This window comes from Gracilinanus agilis, chromosome 3 (assembly GCF_016433145.1).
Source record: "Gracilinanus agilis isolate LMUSP501 chromosome 3, AgileGrace, whole genome shotgun sequence".
In the NCBI taxonomy this organism is placed as follows: domain Eukaryota; kingdom Metazoa; phylum Chordata; class Mammalia; order Didelphimorphia; family Didelphidae; genus Gracilinanus; species Gracilinanus agilis.
This window is the reverse complement of record NC_058132.1, coordinates 521069222-521087628: the sequence shown is the minus strand read 5'-3', so window position 1 is coordinate 521087628 and position 18407 is coordinate 521069222. Positions and strand designations below refer to the sequence as shown.

At 33.5% G+C, this 18407-nt stretch overlaps 1 protein-coding gene across 2 annotated transcripts in view; it reads left to right on the top strand.

The window, feature by feature from the left end:
* Positions 1-18407, top strand: part of TPP2 (tripeptidyl peptidase 2) — a 90879-nt gene that overhangs the window by 31082 nt on the left and 41390 nt on the right. For both annotated transcript variants that reach the window (XM_044670543.1, XM_044670542.1), the window contains exons 8-15: positions 548-624; positions 2192-2319; positions 7493-7592; positions 9625-9773; positions 11412-11527; positions 13155-13323; positions 15200-15357; positions 16704-16780. In XM_044670543.1, coding sequence (XP_044526478.1) covers positions 548-624; positions 2192-2319; positions 7493-7592; positions 9625-9773; positions 11412-11527; positions 13155-13323; positions 15200-15357; positions 16704-16780 — 974 coding nt within the window. The remainder of the gene's footprint in view (positions 1-547; positions 625-2191; positions 2320-7492; positions 7593-9624; positions 9774-11411; positions 11528-13154; positions 13324-15199; positions 15358-16703; positions 16781-18407) is intronic.

Below are 18407 nucleotides of genomic sequence, written 5' to 3'. Positions count from 1 at the left end.
CTAGGGTCACACACCTAGGAAGTATCTGAGGCCAGATTTGAACGTAGGGCCTCCCATCTCTAGACCTGCCTCTCTATCTATTGAGCCACCTAGCTGCTCCTTTTAATATGCTTTTTAGAGCATTATTTCTAAAACTGATAATTGAAGTTTCCTGAAATGCAGGTGAGTAAATTTTTACGAGGTCATGGAAACTTAAGCTATAGATAGAGTGGCATAGCTATAGTACATACAGAAAATAGGAATAGGATGAATTGAACTTCTCAAGCTTTTACAACTTTCTTGCTGAATTTCCTTCTTCTTAAAAGATCGATTACAATAGAAATACCATAATTACAAAACTCAAAATAATTGTTTGGGGATAATAGCACCTGTCAAATTAACTGAAGTTCATGAACAGATTATGCTTTGTAGTTATTAACTATTTTGAGAAGGCTTGCATATTTTTTTCTGAAACTTTGAGTCTTTTAAAATAGTATGAGCTTGGTCTATAGAACATACTCTTCCTGGAATCAGCATGTAAGCAAAACTCTGAATTTTTTTTTAACAGATGATAGAAGCCATCAATCATAAATGTGATCTTGTTAATTATAGTTATGGAGAAGCAACCCACTGGCCAAACTCTGGGTAAGTATAAATAAAATGTGACTAATGATTTGTGATCATATCTATTAAAACTGCCACATAATCTTTTGTGCCTCTAACTCCATTTTCCTCATAAGCTCAGTAGTCTTTATTGCTCAATTTACATATTTGAGATGCTTTTGGAGAACATTAGTGTTATAGCAGGGGCAGCTAGGTGACATAGTGTTGAGCCTGAAGTCAAGATTTTTCATCTTCTTGAGTTCAAATCTGGCCTCAGATACTTATTAGCTCTGTGACCCTTGGCAAGTTACTTAACCCTGTTTACCTCAATTCCTCATCCGTTAAGATGAACTGGAGAAGGAAATGGCAAATCACCGCAGTATCTTTGCCAAGCAAACCACAAGCATCTTGATATATGCAAAATCAAGTAATAAAAACCATCAGGCTTATGAGGAAAATGAGTTCAAGGCATGGCACTCAAAAGCTTCATCAGTGACACTTAAAAAAAGAAAAGAAACCTAACACATATGTATTAAGTGGTTTAGAAATACATAAGCACTATAATCATGACCACATCCACAAGCTCAGGCTGTTGATTAGTCTCATTGGAATATGCATTATAGCAGAATTTCTTGAACTTGTTAATAACAGTATTGAATGCCATCAGTGATAAGATGAGCAGGAACCAAAAGAAAATTATTAGATATAGATAGGTTGTGACTTAACTATATTTTCTCAAACCATGAAGATAAGCCATTCTCATCCTTTAGTTAAAATACCTTTAGGTAAGGCAATAACTGAATCTAAATGCAATCTCTGCTGCTGAGGAATCAAGCTTGCCCTGATATTGTTCAACTCTCTTAATATCTTGTATCATTTCATTTTTGTATCTGCTCTTACTTCTGCTCCTGACACCTGTTATCTGTATAAACCCTTGTACTCTTGATTTTTAAGATAGACTTACTTGTATTTTGTAAGTATTCTTTTAAAGCGTATTCACTCCTAGTCCTTCGTTTCCTTAATTTAAAAAATTCTTCAATATCTCCTTTGTTTTGCTCTTGTTCCGCCCTTAAAAAGCTTACTATTATGTAGAATCCTCAGTCTCTTTCTCTGGCCTATTACCTTTTTCATGATGAATCTACTTCCTTGCGTCCCATCATAGCTTTAGCTGCTAGAAAAACAGGGCCCTTGTCTCATTTTATCTTTTATCCCAGCCTTCAGCGTACTATGCTGCACATGGTCAGCACTTAATAAATTGAAATGAGTTTTTCTCTTTCCTCTCTCTAATCTACATTCTTCCATCTCTTCTACCAGCATATTTCTCTCAGTTCCCCTCCAGCCTAGCCAAATTCTGCTCTAATTAAAACTTCATAGAGATTATCTATATGCCATTTTTCCTGCTTTTTTCCTTTACCATTTTAGGTCATCTCCATGATCTTTTAGTTCCACGATGGGCAGTTCCTGATACAACTAATAGTTGTTTTGTTTTTGTTTTTGTTTTTCATATTTGAATTATATATACTTACTACAAAACAGCTTAGTGTTTGAGTTCCATGGAAAATGTTGGAAAATGTTTTGTGCATTCAAAGGGCTTCTGTCTCTCTTTCAGGAGGATTTGTGAAGTTATTAATGAAGCTGTGTGGAAGCATAATATAATCTATGTTTCAAGTGCTGGGAATAATGGTCCTTGTCTCTCCACAGTAGGTTGTCCAGGTGGAACTACTTCAAGTGTAATAGGTTAGTTCTTTGCTTAAAAAGCCATTTGTGCATATTTTGTTCTAATACTTATTGATACCTATGATAAGATTCTGTTCAGTGTGATGAGTGGCAAAGTCAGAATATTTTAAGAGGAAAAATACACCTTTTTGATAGTTAGTTTTAATTGAACTTAATATGCTTTTGGATTGATACTGCACATTTTGAAAATTCATAGATGATAGATATATTGTAAAATGTCCTCTACCCATCCATGTTCATTATCTCCCCACTGTCAAGAAAATGAGTTCTCTGGGGTGCAGGAGCAATTTTTTTACTCCTATAGTCTCAGCACCCAGCTTAGCACTCAGAATACTAGACCTAAATCTTTCTTTTTTTTTTTTTCCAATGAGAAAGGATTCCCATTTCTTTTGTGGAAGACAGAGATGGAAGTATTTACTTTAATTGAAGTATAATTCTTTTGAATGGTGAAAGGTACTTGTATTATAATATAACTCCATTTTTTCTTATTATTATATCAGTTGGCACCTATAAAACAAGAATGATTGGAAGATCTGAATGTTGCCCAGTGTGTTATTTTAAATTTGTTCTATATGCATAGTAATAGCAAATTAAAAAAAAAAAAACTGGCTTTAAATGAAGTGTACTCCATATCCCTCATTTTCTTTCATCAAAAGACGCCAGAACTCTGAACTCTGCTCCTTCCTGATTTCTCAGTCCCCTATTACTCAAGCATTTCTTTTTGTTCTGCTTCTTAAAAACTGTACATAACTTTTTTTTTATTAATGTGTTTGAAGTTTTCATTAAGTGCTATAGGAAAACTTATTTGGGAAGACATAAAGTAAAGCCATTGGAAAATCTGATAGTATTTTAGAAGTATTATTAAAAATGAATTCTGGTCCTAAATGGCCTGGATCTTGATCTTTTTTTCCTCTCTTTTTCCTAACACTGCCCTTATTCCCCATTTTGTCTTCAAGTATAACCTATTCATTTTTATTTAGGCTCAAGCTAAATAAATCAAAGTATAGATTTCCAAACTATAGATTTCTAGTTTGGTTTTGACTTAGTGTCAAAATATCTAGAATCTACCTATCTAGGTCTTAGCATTTGGTATGAGGGCTCAGGCTTATGGCAAAACCCCTTTTATGTACTGTTTTTACCACTGTTTCTGTTCCAGCTTACCAACATCATATGAATGGTTTAGAATAGTGATGGGCAAACTTTTTAAAGAGGGGGGCCAAGGAAAGGAAATGCTCATCTATCAGTCTGTTTCTAAGGCAACTCTTCCAAAGTTTCATTGTATTGTATCCTATTCATTGTATTTGTCAGATTAGGAATAATGTTGCACAGCTGGGTAGAAAATTTCAGGGGGCCGCTTTGGCCCATCACTGGCTTAGAAGGTGTCCAGTTCCTCCCTGACACTAGTTATGAGATTGCCCTTGCCTTCATTTAGATCACCAAATAAGAAAGAACATCCCAGGGCTTTTGCCAATCGTTGGAAATTTTGTTGCCTTTGAACCATCTTTACTATAATAGTATAAAACAAATTCTCTAGCTGGATATGTAGTAGCTATAAATACTCTTTATGGCAAATAATCCCCTACCATCTCTAAAAGCATGTCATTCTTGTCATAATTCAACTATTCTGGAATTTTTAAAAATCATTTTCTTCCAATGTTGCTTTTATTTTCCCAGGAAAAGGTTTTTAGCAAAATAAGCTATTGAACTATAGCCCATTCTGTTTTTTAAAAAAAAATTTTGTTTATGTTCTCTTCCCACCACTTTTATTTCCCAATTCTCTTTTTAACTTTTCCCAGTTCCTTCTTAACAAAGGGGGGAAAAATAAAACAAACATAAGATAGCAAGCGTCTTACAGCACTTTCCACATCTGTTTCTCCAGTTCATCTACTTCTCCAGTGAGTAGAGAAAATTTTAAGATTGTTATCCATTTTATAGAAATACAATTTTTAACTCCCACTAAATTAGAGGAGTTTTAATTCTACCATATAATAGAAAGAAAAAAAGGTAATTTTTGCTTGAAACCACTGTTTTTAGGCATATGAAGAAATCTTTTTTTAAGCTTGTCTTCATGATCCTCCTTTCACTAATAAGATCAATTTCAAAGAATTCATAGTTTTAGCAACTAAGATTTTTTTCAATTTAGGTCACTACCAAGAGGTGGCAGCAGAGAATGGTGATTTTAACACACTTTTCCTTATTTCAAGATGGTTTCTTTCCCCTTCATTTTTTCTCCAAATTTGTAAACCAAATTTTCCAGTGTAGCTGTCCCATTTTTTTTCAATTAACAAGCTTTTATTTTCTCTGTTGCCCTCAATTAAAAAGAAATGCCAAATTCTTATGACAAATATGCATAGTCAAGCATAATAAATTCTTTCATTGTCTATATGCAAAAATTTATCTCATTTTTGTATCCCAAGCTACAATTCTATAAAAGTATATAACTTTTGAGATATCTGAACTTAACACTAATATGGTGAGTACAGCATAGTGGAAAGGTTAAGGGTGTTTAATTCTGATCCCAACTTGGCTGCTAAGTAGATTTTAGGTGTTTGTCCTTGATATTTAGTATTCTTTTGGAACTAGTTTCTTTATTTGTAAAATGAGAACTTTAGTATAGGTAAGCTCTAAGAGTTCTTAAATTCTGTTATTCCTATGAAACAAATCTTCAATTAAATAGCAAATATCTTCTATTAGCTACTTTCTTTTCCTTTTAATCATTTTAAAGGTTCTAGATTTTAAAATTTCTCATTTCTTATCTTATGTACTTATCTTTTGTATCAAAATCCCTTTGTCATGCTGTCTGTTCTGGCTGGATTCTGCTGAGGGAATAATTTTCTAATTGTCTCATGCTGGTAGATTTGCAAAGTTCTGTCTTATTTGGAAGGAATTCTTGGCTCCTTCAGTGTTATCTCTGTGTAGTTTCTCTAATGAAAAAGTCATTAAACAGGAAGGTATAAAGAAGGGTTATTTTATGATTTGTGAAGTCCTTTACCATATGGTTTACATCTATCTTTTCTTTTTACTATAACTCCCCAACGCACATTCTATTCTAATCAAACTGACATGCTAGCCTTAACCTCTGCATGGGATTTCTTTTTTTTGTCTTGGTAACACTTTTGCACTCTTGCTACCCTCTGTCTGAAATGTCTACACAAATCCCATCCTTAAATGCTTCATAGGATTTCTAATTTCCATTAAAACACAGCTCAGATCTCAAATCTTACAAGAGTTTACCTAATCTTCCTAGGTACTCACATTCTTTTAATATTGAAATTACTTTGTAAATACTTCAGTTGTGTTGTATAACTCTCCAATAGAAATGAGTAGTCCTCAAGGATAGGAATGGCTTCATTTTTTATGGTATTTCATGCCCTTGTTACCTAAATAGTGCTTTACACATATTATATGTTTATAATAAATATTTATCCAATTGAATTAAATAAGTAGTTACATATCAGATTCAATAGGTGGCTTCTTTCTATGAGAATTAAAAAGCACAAAATTATAGATAGATTTTAGGGACTTTAGACATCACTTTATCTAAACCTTACATGTATATTATGCACATGACCTATTCATAGTTCTGTAATTTATTATTTAAACTAAAATTATTCATGATAGTTAAAAATACTAATTACAAGAATGAATATTACTTTTTTTGTATTTTCTAAAAAAATAAAGGATAAAGAACTCCTAAGACCTGGAGAACTTCTTTATTTTTAATGCAAAAAGAATATACTGAAAACATTTTCATGTTCATTAGACAATTTAATTTTAAAGTTTTCTGTGAATAATTCAATTTTATAACTTTGAGTGCTCAACTTCATTGAACAAATTCATTAACTACTTTATCAGTTTAGTAAACTATATTTCTGTATACTTCTAAGATAAATTTTAGTCTCATTTATCCAATTCAGTTCCACGAGAATATACTAAACTCCATTTACATATATGGTTCAGTGCTAGGGAAGGGCAGATACATTTGACATGATCCCTGCCCTTTAGGAGTTTATAGTTAAGCCTAGGAATAGAATGTATATACAGATAACCAGATCAGATTCTGTCTACTCTGTACTCAAGTTCAACTGTGCTCCTTGACTTAATCTTTTTTAGGCTCAAACTTCATCTTTTTTCATTTGTAGTGTTTACCTACTAGAGTTTCTTGCTCATAACATGATAGGAACCTTAAAAAATGCAGATCATCACTTTGTTGACTTGGAAAAAACTTTGGTCTGTGAGCTAAAGGATTGTAAACATCAGGAGGCTTCCTATACATACTTAGGTTTGTAGAGAGTTACTCTCAGGCCAGAATTATGTATACAGTTTAGATTTGCCAGTTTGACAAGTTGTGATATAGGTTTTCCAAACAGCTTATTAGGAATAGCAAATCAAAAATAGAAAGAGCTACTAGAACCAGACTTTGAGATGTAATAGTTAGAAGAGGGAAAGGAAAGAAGCAATAGAACCATCAAATACAAAAATGTTGGAGGCCACTATAATTCTAATGATGATAGAAAAAGATAGTATATACTCATCAAGTGATCAATTTTGTAACAATTATTGGTCCAGCAATGGAATATTACTAATCAATCATAAACACACACATAAACAGAAGTTATCTGTAAATACGTCTTGAATTCTCATCCCCAATACCTAGGTTCTGTGGCAGTACTGTGTAGTAAGAAAGGACATTCATTTGTTTGGCAGTTCACTCTGTTGCTGTGTGACCATAGAAAAACCCTCTAATGTATCTGACCTCAGTGTCCTCATCTGTAAAATAAGATGCTTGGACAAATTATTTCTAAAAGCTTCTTTTAACTTTTAAGTCTGAGAATTTACATACATTATGATTGTTTTGCACTTGTATATTTTTCTGTACTGTCAAAATTTTTCTTACTTTAGTTTGTCACATGTATATTTGCATTAGTTTTCTTCTTCAAATTGTGAATTCTAGTAAATAAATTTATTCATCTGTTCTTTGCAGCTTTTTCTGTAATCTTAATATACATTTAGCAAATGCTGTTGACACATCAGTTAACTAAAAGTGACTTTCTTTTTCTTCAATAAATCTAGTGGCATTTTATGGAACAATTATTATTTCCATATTACATAACATTGGAGAGCATTTTTGTTTTTGTTTTGTAATTTGTTAATTCTGATATCTGTTTCTTAGGAGTTGGTGCTTATGTTTCTCCGGACATGATGGTTGCCGAGTATTCACTAAGAGAGAAATTGCCTGCTAATCAATACACTTGGTCTTCTAGAGGCCCCAGGTAGGTCAAAATTAATATCTTGAAGGCATTAAGTTAAAGATACAAAGCTATAATGAGGGGGAGGATACTAAAGACCTTATATTTAGGCACTGTTTGACCTCACACCAACCATTTTTCCCTTTGGTGGTACTTAATTTTCTCATCTCTAAAATAATTGGATTAGTGCTTGAAGGGACACTTAGCTAATTTATGACCTACATGTAAACTTTGTTTTTCCACATGTGGACTCTGGATAGAAGTTTTAATTTTATTCAATCTCTGTACTATTATGTACATTTGACAATTTCTAATTTTACTGATACTACTAGAACAAAGTAAACTGCTGAATAGAAGAATGAAACTCAATTCAATTAATTCATTGTATTTTCTGAATATAGTTTGGCAAAAAAAAAAAGTAAAATATAGAATAAATTCTGTTTCTATCAGTTCTCAACTATTATAATCTGAATAGTTGCAACACTATGACATTCTTGTTATCTTTAGGATAATAATATAGTTACTTCCATCTTGTGGTACTAAAGGTTTGAATTATGATAAAAGTCAAACATTCCTTCATACATTTGCAGAGCTTTATCACAACAGCAGATTTTAACAGCCCTTTTAAGGCCAGTTCCACTGCGTTTTAGTTTTTGAAGATAATAAAATTGGGTTGGGAAAAATTCAAACTCACAACTGGAAGTAACTGTATAGATTGGTTTTTTTTCACCCTTACCTTTACTTTCTGTCTTAGAACCAATTGGTTCTAAGCCAGGAGAGTGATAAAGGCTAAGCTGTGGGGGTTTAGTGACTTGCCCAAGGCCACATAGCCAAGAAGTTTGAGACTGTCTTCAATCCACTGAGTCATCTAGCTACACCTCAACTATATAGTTTTAAGTAAGTGTTATTCCTTTTTTAGATCATGCGACTGCATGTGAGCTAAAAAGCATTCCAGAGATATAACAGTTTCTTAAGCATTTTTTTCTTTCTTAGGCTAATGGTGTTTGCATGCAATGAGAACACCTGGCAAAATAATGGTTAAGGGGTTCTCTCCTGGGCTTTGGAATGGACAGATGATAAAGAGGATAGACAAAGTGAGCTCTCTACTCCATTTGATTTGAGGGGGATGTGGGAATTTCATGAGTTTCCTTTATAAATTGTAAATGGCACCATTCCTATGAAGTTCACTACCTTAAGTTCTTATGTGACAACTTGTTAGTTAACACAGTATCATAGAACTAGAAAAAATTTCGGGGCTTATTTATTCCAAATTCCTAATTACATAGTTAAGGAAACCAAGGCCAGAGGCATGAGATAGTATTCCTGGAGTCAAATAAGATAATAAAGTGACATAGATAACCATTCATATAAATAAAGTTCAGTGTACTTTTTAGTGCTTTATAAGAAGAAGCAGGCATACATACATACATACATACTATTTACTACTCTAAGGATTTATTAATTCATCATTGTGTATACTGTCTTCATAGAATAAAAGTGACCCATTGCTGACTTAAAATTTTCCAAAGTTCCTGGGACTGAAAAAATCCATCACTCTGAAGCCCACTTTACGATAAGATTCTCTGAATTAGTTAAATTAGTCCTTCTGTGATAGACATACAGTCTTTCAGTATGACCATATTTAAATCCTCCAGCTTTAGTATAGGATCATATAATGATCATTTACCTTTATATATAAAATGCTTTTACTATACAGTGTATTTTCCCTACAAAAGCTCTGGGTAATAAATAATATAAGCATTATTTCCATTTTATAGATGAGAAAAATGAGGCTCAAAGTGTATAAATGACTTTCTCATGGTCATATAGCTCATTTGGACCCAGGATATAAACCTAAGTCTCTTGACTCCCAAGGCCAGTAGATTTTCTCCTACACAGCACTATCCTTGTTTACAAGTAGTATAGAGTTCTGGCATTTCCTAATGTTTTATCAGTATTCCATTATAGATTAGAAAGCCCTAATAAATTGTCATTCCTCAAACTTTTATTACCTCTATTGCTTATTAAAAGTTAATAATTTTATTTTTATTCTTAGTACCGATGGGGCACTTGGAGTGAGTATTAGTGCACCTGGTGGAGCTATTGCTTCTGTTCCTAACTGGACGTTACGAGGAACTCAGCTTATGAATGGGACATCTATGTCCTCTCCCAATGCTTGTGGAGGCATTGCTTTGATACTCTCAGGTAAATAAATCATGTTTGGTTTTTAATATATTATTTCCATTCTTTAATGCATCTATGGACCCATATAGGTATTCTTTCCAGTTTCACAATTTGCAGCTTATTGATACCATCTCATACCATATGCACTTTACATGTTTTCCCATAATTCTTTGTAGAAAAATCTGTCTAGTCACTCAATGCATTATTTTGAAGCATCTGTTATGTGTTCAGCACTCCTAGGCACTGGGGATACAAAACCAAAAACAAAAGTCTCAGCCCTCAAAGAGTGTGCATCCTGTTGGAGGAGACAGCATGCATAGTCCATTCAAAATAAATACAGAGTAAGGGAGGAGGAGGGAGAGACCTGAGATCTTGGAAGTATCAGAAAAAGGCTTCCTTTAGAAGGTAGGGCATAAATGAAATCTTGAAGCAAACAAGGGATTCTGAGGTGGTGGTGAGGAGGTAATGCATTTCAGACATGAAGGATATTGCCAGAGTATGGAGAGGGGAGATAGAGTGTCATGTGTGAGGAATAGTAGAAAGGTCATTTTTATCAGACTTACAGAAGGAAAAAATTATCCTAGAAAAGTAGTTTGTGGTTAGATGGGAAAGGATTTAAATGCCAAATAGAGAAATTTATAATTTTATCCTAAAAGCAATAGTTTAGACAGTGGAACGTATAAGAGTGATGTTGTTGAGCCTGCAACTGTCTAAATTATGGGGTTCATCCTTTAATTATTTTTAACTTTCTGTGGGTAGCTGGCAGCATACTATTTTTGTTCTTGCCGTGTGACAAGCGTACCCCTCCTTTTCTGATCATAGTCATCATGTCATGAGTGGCATATTTTATTCTTCATTTTACTTGGAAGTAAGTCATTATTCATAATAAGTGGCATTACCCTGCCATTCATTGCTCCATTGCTCTTCAGACACATACAGTTACATCTGTCTTTCATCTCTTTTGTTGTCCTTTGGCCACCAAAATTTTGATTGGGACAGTGTAACTTCTGAAGGAAGGGTGGCTAGAGTGCTAGCTGAGAAGGGGGGTGGCAGGGGCCAGGGAGGAGTCTGAAAGAACTGGGGCCAAATCCTGTCACAGATAACTATTAGCTTAGTGATCTGGGTAAGTCACTTTTTTAATCACTATGATCCTTAGTTTCCTTAGATAAAATGTGATAATACTTCACAAGGTTTTTATTTAATGAGATGGTGTATTATATTAAAAAAACTTTACAAATCTCAGTTGTTAAAGAATTGTTTCAATCATGTCTGACTCTGATCTCAATTAAGTTTGTTCTTGGCAAAGATAGTGGTTGATTTGCCATTTCCTTCTTCAGCTCATTTTATATTAGGTAAGGCAAATGGGGCTAAGCGACTTGCTCAGTCACCCAGCTAGTGTCTGAGAGCAGATTTTAACTCAGTAAGATGAGTCTTGCTGATTCCAGACCCAACACACTATCCACTGTGTTACTTGGCTGCCAAACTTCAAAGGACCTCAGTAAAGTTTAACTATTATTATTTCAGTAAAATTGTTTTTTTATTTCCAAATCAGAAATGATATGCTCTAAATTAAAAAAGCCTATATGTAATTCTAAGTTGAAATAAAGTATTTTCTGCAGCCAGTTATCTTTAAACAGATTTTCTTTTCCCATATTTTAGGACTGAAAGCTAATGACATTCATTACACAGTTCATTCAGTCAGAAGAGCACTGGAAAATACAGCAGTGAAGGCTGAAAATATAGAAGTGTTTGCCCAAGGACATGGTGTTATTCAGGTATTGTTTTCTTATACCTGTAAATGGATTATAAATCATTAAAATGACAACCTAGCACAAACTTAATTTATTTTTATAACCCTTACCTTCCATCTTAGAATCAATGTTGTATATTGGTTCTAAGGCAGAAAAGTGGTAAAGACTAGGCAATGGAAGTTAAGTGACTTGCTCAGGGTGACACAGCTAGGAAGTGTCTGAGGTCAGACAAACTTACTTTAAAATAATCCCTTTTGAAATTTTTATTTTATTTATCTAAATCCTAGATTGAAGTACTCAGTTCTTTTACTTAGTATAGTTTCTTGTGCTACAAATAAAAAGAGAATATTTTTTCTGTTTCATACATTGCACCCAGTCTTTTGCTTTTTTTTTTTTTTTTTTTAAACCCTTACCTTCTGTCTTGGAGTCAATACCTTGTATTGGCTCCAAGGTAGAAAAGTGGTAAGGGTAGGCAATGGGGGTCAAGTGACTTGCCCAGGGTCACACAGCTGGGAAGTGTCTGAGGTCAGATTTGAACCTAGTACCTCTTGTCTCTAAGCCTGGCTCTCAATCCACTGAGCTACTCACCTGCCCCCTCTTTTGATGTTTTTAAGCAAAATATTGGGATATAAAGATGGAGCCATGACTGAGAGCCTAGAGTTGGTAGAACTAGATTATATTATGGTAGATTGAGTGACTTCTAAATTGTAATTACTTAGGAATAAGAGTATGAGCAAAGTTCCGGAAGAAGTGACAAATTGGTGGCATTTAGAGACTACTACTAAAAGAATTCTTGTAAACTAAATTACTTTTTTAGATTGTTACTTTGTAGATTGAGTTATCTTGTGTTTACTAAAATCATGACATAGTTATTATGTAGATTTAGAGGTAATCATTACAAAAATTTTTTTCTTTTAATTTGAAAATAGAAATTAGAAATTGAAGCAGAACTATTTAATTCTTACAAAGCTGGAGGTCATCATTTATTAAGTAGTAGTCATACTCTTGTTATATATTATAACATAGTCAGTATTCTGTTACTAATTTGTTACAGCTACTTCTCCTTTCCACACCAGCATTATTTCAATGCTCTTAGTGGTAAGAGGCCAGCACCAAACCAGTGTGAGATCTAGAAGCAGTTTAATTACATTTTAAGATCAAATATAAAAACTATTTTCAAATGAACAATATTACTGACCTTTATCATCACATGGAATTAGATTTGGCAAGATTTGAAGAATAGAGATGTTTTCCCACTGAAATAATTTTTATCACTGTTTATTATTAAGTTCTTCACATTTTAAAAAATGATATCAGGACTACAAAGTTAATTATTTCTAGTCTAATGAGCATCTAGTTCATCTAAAGTTTAAGATTCTTAGGGCCACACATAAAATCGGTGTCATTTAGAGTCTGATGATCCAACCAAGGAAATTCAATGTATATTACTTATCAGTTCTACTTGTAAGTCTTCAAAGGAGCTATAAAATTCTTAGGAGCGTAAGCTTGTATTTTTTAGGGTAATTTAATCTTTTTGTACCTTTTTTTTTTTTTTTTTTTGCTTAATTGAAATTACTGGTGATTTGCAGCCAAGCAAATTTCTAGACCTAAGCCTATATTTTACTAATTGTCAATTTGTTTTTCTGCTTAGGTCGATAAAGCATTTGACTACCTCGTTCAAAATACATCATTCACCAATAAAATAGGTTTTACTCTTACTGTTGGAAGTAACCGTGGCATCTACCTCCGAGATCCTGTCCAGGTAGCTGCACCTTCAGATCATGGGGTTGGCATAGAACCTGTATTTCCTGAGAATACTGGTAAGCGGTAAATAAATAATGTAAATTTTGTAAAAATGTTTATATTCAAATTTCATGAGCATGTAGGTACTATTAGATTCTATATGGGGCAAAATACAAATGCCCTAATAATACTAATTTCTAACGTTATAAATGAATAGTTTAGAAATATATATTCAAATTATTTTAGTTATAAAATTTCTGTTTTAGTAAATCATCACAACATAGAGTAGAATGAGAAAGTATTGCTAACTATGATTCATGAGTTAAGGTGGCAGCATGCTTTATTATTGTTCAGTGGAAAACATTGCTGGACTTGGAGTCAGAAGACATGTTTAAATCCTAGATCATCTATCTACTTTGGGTAAATCACTCTCTCTGGGACATAGTTTCTTCATTTGTAAAGTGAATAGATAGAATTGTATGACATTTAAAGCAAGTTCTAGCTTTAAATATGTGATCCATTGATTTCTTTTAAAATTTCTCTAAAATGCACATAATGAGAGGGTATCCTTCATGCTTTTGTAGATGATCTGTGCAGCACATCAAAACTTCAGTGATATAATTGATTTTGAGTTATTCTGTTTTACTGATTTTTTAATATACTGTTAGACTTTATTAACAAAACATATATTAAAATAATATATATTAAAGATTCCTTTTTATACATAGGCAAAGAGATAATTTTGTTCAACAATTCTTAGATTATCAGTATAAAGCAAGTTATAAGACAGAAGCATATATGCTTACCCCAAAGGACTTCCTCAGCAATATTCAAATGAAAGAGGGATTCCATATTGATTGTAAGATTCTCCAGAAGCTCTTGTTTACAAACGATATTGTCCTCATTTCAAGGCATACTCTGTCATTCTTAAATCATCTCAGAAAGGTCTGACAGCCTAGTAATTCCTATAAGAAGAACCAAGTGAAAAAATTGCTTATCAATCACATTATGAAAAGCAGTTGATTGGTAATCATTCAGAAGGCGATAAGAATATGTAGACAGTCTTAAGTGTGGCATCAGTATGCCTGAAGTAATTAAGAGTTAGAGGAAAGTCCTCAGAGCATTCATTAGATGTCTTATGGAGGATTTATAGAAGGACATGGCTAAGAATAGTACAGCTCAAGAACACATATATAGGTTGCACTCTGTTGGTAGAGTATACTTACTGGAGAGAGAAGTCATAGATCCATGAAAACTTCATTGTTTTTAACAGCTTTAAGAAAATAAAATTAGGTCATTTGCTGGGCATGATTGTTTGTACTTGTAATCCCTGGTCCCAGAGGAGATTAAGACTAAGTGGATCTCTCAATAGTAGATCTAGAGCCAATCAGTGTCTTCACTAAGTCTGGATTCACTATGATGAGCCTCCAGAACCCAAGAACAACAGGTTGCTCAGAGCATGTCAAAGTTCCTAGAATGATCAGTATTGGGTTCATGTTCATGAATGGCCATTGTGCATCTTGTTTAGATAGGAAATAACAGTCCTCCAAAAAAAGTCCGTCTTGGTCTGTGCAACTCAAATTGTTAGCTCCTCAAGCTTTTTTTCTAAGAGTGCTAGTTGGATTGGTGTCATTTTTTGAAATTGTCCTTTTTTTTGTATTTTGTGAAATTAGTATTCCCTGTCACTTTGCACTACCTGGATATGGGAAGAAACTTCTTTTGATGTGGGGAAAGGAGAGGCAGCCATAAAGAATTACAGGTTTTCCTTCACAAGCTAAAATATATATGTATTTTTTCAGTTGCAAAGAGTTAAATAATCACCCAATGTATGAAACTATTTGAAATAAATTTTTTAAATCTGTTGATAGGGATTAGGCCTTTGATTTAAAATAAGTACTTATGTTCAATGAGAAAAATATTGATATGTAGCTTTTTTTGTCTTTTTAATGGCAGATAATTCTGAAAGAATATCTCTTCAGCTTCATTTAGCTTTAACTTCAAATTCTTCATGGGTTCAATGCCCTACTCATTTAGAGCTCATGAATCAGTGTAGACATGTAAATATACGAGTGGATCCTCGGGGCCTGAGAGAAGGACTACATTTTACAGAGGTATTTTTTAAGCTCTCTTTAAATTTTCCCCGAAAATTCTCTCTTATTTTTACTTTCTTATATTTAAATGAAAAACTCCAAAGTACTGCTTTCTAGGAAATATTTAAAAGTCTTCATACTTTCCTGATTTAGCTGTTAATTATGCCATGTTCATTTTCAGTTAAAAAAGAAATTAAAATTTTTTTAAAGATACTGTAATTAAAAGAAAAAGCATATTACAACCTACAATTTGTAACACGCTTTTTCTTTTAATTTAATATCTTTTAAACTTCCCTCTAATTTGAAATTTTTTCATACTTAAAACATAGCTGAAATGAAGCTTTAGATGGGTACAGATGGGTACAGTGGATAGAGCAGTGGGCCTGGAAATCACTTAATCCTTATTTGCCTTGATTCCTCATATTTACAGATGAGGACACACTGGAGGAGGAAATGGCAAACCTTTCCAGTATCTTTGCCAAGAAAACTATTGACAAAGTCTATTTTTAGACATTTTAACATAGAAACTGTTACTACTACAAATCTCCTTCATGGCACTAATTTGTTGGCATTTAAAATAGAATAATTAAGCTTCATTTTTAAATGACACAGTGGACAGAAAATTCTTCTTGGAGCCTGGGAGACCTGATTATAAGTCCCTTCTGACACATACTGGTTCAGTGATCCTGGGCAAACATTTAACCTCTCAATGATTGAGAAGGCGGGGGCCTGCTTTGGCAGGTGGGGTTTGCTCCTCTAGATATTCTCTATGTCATTGAAATCATAAATCCATTCCTTATCTCTTCTCTTCTTTTAATTACAGAATTAGTGTTAATTAGTGAGGTCTTAATTCTGTAGATCTGAATGAATCAAAATCTAGTAAAATTGTTTATCAGTTTCTGAAGTAGATCACAGAGATTCTATGCCCTTTTTTTACCCATCGTGTTCTGTCTTAGAATCAAAACTGTATATTGGTTTCAAAGCAAAAGAGCATTGGAGACCAGGTAGTGGAGGTTAAGTGACTTGCCCAGGATCCCACAGCTAGGAAGTATCTGAGGTACTATTTGAACTCCAGACCTCTGATCTGAAGGCTTCACTGAGCCACTTAGATAACTGTGGTTCTATGCCTTTTTAAAAATAACCCTGAAACTGGAACATTATTCAGCCATTTAATTTAATCAACATTCATCTGAGTATGAGTAGGTATGACAAAGATATTGAATTCCATCAAATATGTTAGATTTCTTTAAAGTCTCAAGTATAGATACTTCTATGGATCAATTTATTCTGTATCTTCATTTTAATTCTTGTTTTTATTTTGCAGTAAAACACTGTATTAACTGATATAAGTAATTTTTTTGTTAAAGGTATGTGGTTATGATACATCATCACCTAAAGCTGGCCCTCTATTCAGAATTCCAGTAACTGTTATCATTTCAGCAAAGTGAGTATATATAGCATATTAAAAGATATATCATATGGAATGCTTGTTGGTTATTTAAATAATGTGATATAGAAAAAGTGGCAGATCCAGGAAAGCTGAATTCTAATCTAAAGTTTACCATTGCCTTATATTTGAGCACTGCATTAGAAATCGGAAGACTTGGATTCTTTTTTCTATTTCTACTATTAACTAGAATGCGACCTTAAATGTATGCAATTTCCTGCCACCTCTAATAGTCTGTTAGTTCTTTGACTTCAAACAAGTCATTCTAGTCATTTAGTGTCTTAATTCTCTCCATATAATATATCTTCTCTGACCTTGTTTCTGAGCTATAATTAATACCGTACCAGAGAGAAACAGGTGAAGCTTGAATATTCTCCCTTCATTCTAGCATTTGGTATGAGAATGAGAAGTGATATGACAGAAGCAGTTGGTGTAGACAACCCCGTTTCATTCAAGCAGCTATAAAACCCTTGTATATCATTGATTAAACTCCATTTTGTAAAATGAGAGGTATATGGATAGCAGAAGAGGAGGGAATATATTTTAACCTTGGTTACAGATTCATGTGTAGTTATCAGATCAAGTTTAGAGTCTAGACCAGAGTTGAAAAACTCCTTTTCTTTCAGAGGACAAAAGTCACTCTTAAGGAAATATTAGTAAGCAGTATAACATGTAACTATGTTGTTAACAGAAATCACATCCCAGGTTGAATTGCAATGACAATTTTTTTAAGAGGGGGTGGGATAGGCTTTTAGGCAACAGGTTCCCATCCCTGTCTAGAGTCTAAGAGCACAGGCCTTTGACTAGGTTACAGTTTCATGCCTGGAGGTGAATGGTGATGGTAGGTGTGTGTGTGTGTGTGTGTGTGTGTGTTTAATTTTATTTTTATTGTCATGCAAAACATACTTCCATATTGATCATTGTTGTAAGAGCAAACTCATACATAACCAAAACCCCCAAATAAAACCATAAATACACTTTTGTGATAGACTACTCCAACACTTCTTTCTCTGGAGGTAGAGAGAATTCCCCATCATAAGTCTTTCCAGATTATCCAAGATCATTACATTGCTGAGAGTAGCCAAGTTTTTACTGATGATCCTTGTACAATATTGCTATTGTTGTGTACAATGTTCTCCCAGTTCTGCTTATTTCATTCTGTATCAGTTCCTGTAGATCTTTCCAGCTTTTTGTGAAATCATCTTGCTTATCATTTCTTATAGCACGATAGTATTCTGTCAGGAACATGTACAACAATTGTTCAGCCATTCCACAATCTATGGCCATCCTCCCAATTTCCAGTTCTTTGCCATTACAAAAAGATCTGCTATATGCATATTTGTATAAGTAGGTCCTTTTCCCCTTTTTTTTTTATTATTTATAATCTTTTTTTGGGATACAGACCTAGTAGTGGTATTACCAGACCAAAGGCCATGCACATATAGCCTTTTGGACATAGTTCCAAATTGCCCTCCAGAGTGGTTAGTGTCCCAATTTTACCACATCTCCTCCAAGATATACCATTTTCCTTTACTGCCATATTGGCCAATCTGATAAGTGTGAGGTAGTACATTTCTCTAAGCAAGAGGGATTTAGAACATTTTTTCATATGATTATTGGTGGC